Source organism: Acinonyx jubatus, chromosome E2, assembly GCF_027475565.1.
Source record: "Acinonyx jubatus isolate Ajub_Pintada_27869175 chromosome E2, VMU_Ajub_asm_v1.0, whole genome shotgun sequence".
NCBI lineage: Eukaryota > Metazoa > Chordata > Mammalia > Carnivora > Felidae > Acinonyx > Acinonyx jubatus.
In genome coordinates, this window is record NC_069396.1 from 27824026 (window position 1) to 27828245 (window position 4220).

General features: G+C 57.5%; 1 protein-coding gene across 1 annotated transcript; it reads right to left on the reverse strand.

Annotated features, from left to right (window-relative positions):
• Positions 1-2013: 2013 nt before the first annotated feature.
• Positions 2014-3699, reverse strand: LOC106973303 (metallothionein-2). The gene is made up of 3 exons (XM_015070360.3): positions 3544-3699; positions 2936-3001; positions 2014-2262 (listed from the first exon to the last, which is right to left on the reverse strand). Exons 1-3 carry the CDS (start codon positions 3569-3571, stop codon positions 2171-2173), a joined length of 186 nt encoding a protein of 61 aa, XP_014925846.1. The 5' UTR covers positions 3572-3699; the 3' UTR covers positions 2014-2170.
• Between the last annotated feature and the right edge of the window lie 521 nt (positions 3700-4220).

The window sequence follows — 4220 nt, forward strand, 5'->3', positions numbered from 1 at the left end:
ATACGAAGCATCTGCCTCGGTCAGGGATGTCATGCCAGCCTCCCCCCTTTCCCGGAAGAGTTAACCCCTACTCTTCCAGCCTACTCACCAATTCTCCAATCAGCTCTGGCCAAAGAGTGACCATGCGAATGAATGAATGAATGAATGGTTTTCTCTTGGCCTCCTGGTCAGATTGAATCACACCCTTCTCCAAGGCTTTCATACCTAGAGTCTTCTCTGCCTTCTCCTAAAGGCAGATAGGTTCAGACTCTGTGTCACTCTCTGCCCCAGCTCAGCAGCTGTGTCTAGAAATGATAAATGAAAGCTCCCTGAATTCAACAGGGACTTGAATAAACTCTTCCAGTTTTGCAAAGGGATTGGGTCTTATTTACATATTATCTTCCTCTGTGCCCAGCACAGCACAGTGATTTACATGTAGCAGAGGTCCAATAAGTGTTCTTTGAATCCAGGAGAGAGCATTTATGGATCTACCTACTGATTGTCAGATATGGTGCCTAACCTCACTTTGACTGCCCCCGCTTTACAGATGAGAACTACAAGGCACAAACAGGCCCCATAACTTGCCTAAGTAGTAGAGCTGTGGTTCTAGCCAGGCAATCTGGCCCCAGAGCAGCCGTGTTTCACTGCCTTACCAGCTAAACAAGGTATTGGCTTCTGGAATTAAATGAGCCATTCTGATGCAATCATATTCATTTAAAAAAAAAAAAAACTATTGTAAATTAATCTCTCGAGCTGCCACCGTAATGGTCATGCCCCGCCCACCCCTTGGGGAGATGGGGGGCTCAGGGAGGAATGAGAAGGCTACTTCACACAGGACTTGAAAAGGAAAACGCTGCAGGCCGATGATTGTGTTTGTCAGGCCTAATGAAAACATTCTGTACCCTTCCATGGAGAGGATTGGCAGCTGTGAGTCCCAAAGGCGGAGTTGTGAAATAACTGGGCCCGTCTGTGACTGTGGCAGCAGGACTTCCGGAACAAACGTGGCAATAGCACATCACTCTCCTGTCCAAGAGCCACAGGGTCTGTGCCAGGCTCTCACTAGGAAACAGTGACGAGGACACCAGCCCCCCCCCCCCCCGGGGGGCTGCCCACCCCTTCTGCTTGATTTGGTCTCTACGAAAACATTTGCCACATCCTGCAGGGCAAGGCCTACCCACCTCTTCCTCCACAGACTGACAGGAACCTGGTACCTCCGTGTTCTCTTGGCCCCCAGGACAGGCAGCCACACACTGGGGGACTTGGCCTCAAATTCCAACCAGGGTGGAAATATTTCCTGGCAGAGGCTCATTTCATTTCACTAAATGCTCCATGTGACTGCCCCAGTGGGTTACAACCTTAGGTCCTTGTTAAAATCTGGGTTCCCCAGCCCATCTTACACCTAAGAAATCAGAATGGAAGCTGGGAAGAGGAAAGGGGGACCCTGGTGTGGTCCTCTCTTCCCCTGTCCCACCTCCAAGTGGCTCAGAGGGCAGCCAGGTGGGGAGTCTGGCAGATGGAGACACGCGGTCTCCGAAGTGAACTTGGAACACTCCATTCGCACACTTACCCAGCCACGTGGGCCTACACATCAGGGCCTTTGCTCAAGCAGTCCCCTCTGACAGGAAGGCAGCTCCCATGGCAGGTCTCCCCACTTGGGCTGACCCAACAGCATGCTCAGTCACAGACATGTATTTTCGATTCAGAACTTCTCTCTCCCAGCAGTCTGTAAGCTCTATGTGACCTCGACAAGTAGAACCCAATGCCTGTGTATTCACTGGATGCACCATAGGTGGCTATTGAGTGAATACAGGTAGTGACACAGATACAACGAAGGGTGGGGACATTCTGGAAGGCAGTGGAGGCTGTCATAGCTGTCAAAGAAGGGCCTCAAAGGAGGTGGACCAGCCAGACTGCAGGAAACCCTGCTCTACCCCCACTTCCCATGCCCACCCCTTCAACTTCCCCCAACCCAGGTCCCCTTTAACCCAACTAGAAACAAGTCCCACCTTCCCAACACACTGCTAGACACCTGGAGCCAGAAGAGTCGAGATGATTTATTGTCATTCAAGTATCTCACAGAAACAGGAATGTAGCAAACAGGTCATGGTAATATGAAAAAGTAAAAAAAAAAAAAAAACTGCAGGTTTGTACATGTTGCTCTATTTACATCTGGAACAGGTGCTCCCCCACATCAGGCACAGCAGCTGCACTTGTCCGATGCCCCTTTGCAGATGCAGCCCTGGGCACACTTGGCACAGCCCACGGGGCAGCAGGAGCAGCAGCCTGGGGGAGAAAGGCCCGAGTGGGTCAGAGCCCAAGTGGGTCACCAGGAGCCTCCCTTCCCACAGGAGGCCCGGCACAGCTCTGCCCCCAGCCCTGCAGGGCCCTGGGTTGAGGATGGCCTGCTCTGTCCCTAGACAACTGGGTCCTACCCCCTAGCAAGAGGCTGCCTTGCCCCCATCTGATTCCAGGACAGGGCAGAACGCCTGCAGACACAGAGACAGGGCCTCCAGGGACAATAGAGGCTAGTCCTTTGCCCCCCCCCGAACCACACAGTGACGCGAGGGAAGTCCTCAAGGTCAGAGAGGGGGCACCCCCCGCCTACCAGCGCCCAGGAGGGCCAGGGAAGTTCTGGGCTGTCTGCAGAGGAAAGGGCTGCACCAGGTCAGAGACACCACACGTGGTCATCAAATTCATGAACATCAAGTGTCAGGATACTGGAGAGTTCAGAAGGCAGGAGACCTAGGTTCTGGTGCTGGCTGCATCCTTGACACGATTTGCTGACCTCTCTGCAGGGGCCTCGGCTGCCCTGTTCTAGGATGAGGTGGGGACTCCACCATCTTATCTGCAGGAACTTTCAGTGCCAATTCTGAGTCAGGGGCTGAGGGAAGGGGATGTAGAGAAGCTGGGTCATCTGACCCAGCCCAGCCCCCCTGCGAGAACACCCCACACTCACTCTTCTTGCAGGAGGTGCATCTGCACTCTTTGCACGTGCAGGAGCCGGCGCACGTGCAGGAGCCACCTGCCAGGGAGAGAAAGAGACGCGGTGAGCACAAGTGCGGCCTAGGAGCCACAGTGGGTGGGCAACACACGCCCCCTGCGGCCTCCGGGTCGGTGCCCAGCACCAGGAGCTCGCTCCTCACGCAGGACGGGTAAGGGCAGCCCCACTCCTGTCTCTGCGGTGCTAGGAAAGGTAGGTCCCCTCCGGCTTTTACTCCACACGGAAGGTCTCGGGCCTTCCAAAGGGCTAAGAGTAGAGCCAGGGCCTGTGGTCTTGAACCCCGAGGAGGCAATGCCCCACCTCCCATCAAGTGCTGGTGGCTCCAAGGCCTGAACAGAGCACTGTGTCCCAGGTCAGCAGCCCTCGACCAACAGGAGGCTTCAACGTGACCGCAGTACCCTCCCCTCTAACACAGGGGCTTGGCGGGGGAGAAAGCCAGCACGTGCCCACGTGCCCACGACTGGATTCAGCTCAAGTCCAAAACAGTCGCTCTTCCAACCCCAAGAACAGGCGGTCCGGGCCTGGGAAACTGCACCCTAAGACTCAGAGCCGGGGGCCCTTACCGGCGGAGCAGGAGCAGTTGGGGTCCATCTGGAGTCGAGGTGACGACGGAAGTCCAAAGCAGGCGACACAAGAGGCACACCGCTGATGGCTGGAGGCGTGGTGGAGCCTGGGCGCTGGCGGGCCGGCTTTATAGCGGGAGCGGGCGGTCCGGGCGCAAAGGCCCCGCCCCGGCCCTTGCACCCGCCCCGCGGAGAGCGCGCGGCCCGGCGTGTCCTTGGTTGTGCTGTGTGCACCCCGCGGGGCCGGGCGCACGGGTCCAGGAGGGTGGCGGGCTCCGTGCGCACCGCGCGGAGGGGTCGGCACGCGGTGTCCCAGCCTCCCTGCCCGCCCCCTCTCGGTCTTCCCGCGGTTGGCCGCCGCCCCCGTTCCCGTCGGTTCCGGGAACTCTCTGCCTGGGTCCTGGCCGCCTTCCCCACCCCAGGCCCGCTGCAGGTGTCCCCGAGGTCGCTCTTTCCGGGAGCCCGTGTGCAACCCGGCCTCTCCTTCCAGACCCAGGCTTGGCGGGGGCAAGGGGCAGAGGGTGGGTGTGCAGAGCCACCTGAAAGAGTTGTGTGCAGAGGATGGGGGGTGGACGTGACCTTTGCCTCCCTGGCAAGTCTCTTCTCCGGCCCCACGTCGGGCTTTCGGACCCTTTTATGCGGTACACCGTTTGGCAGGCACAGACCACTGCCTCTGT

Excerpts from the sequence above, each read along its gene's own strand:
- LOC106973303 (XM_015070360.3), bottom strand. The coding sequence starts at position 3,571 with ATGGACCCCAACTGCTCCTGCTCCGCCG. Across the intron at positions 3,002-3,543 it reads CAACTGCTCCTGCTCCGCCG|GTGGCTCCTGCACGTGCGCC; the intron begins GTAAGGGCCCCC and ends TCTCCCTGGCAG. Across the intron at positions 2,263-2,935 it reads ATGCACCTCCTGCAAGAAGA|GCTGCTGCTCCTGCTGCCCC; the intron begins GTGAGTGTGGGG and ends TTTCTCCCCCAG.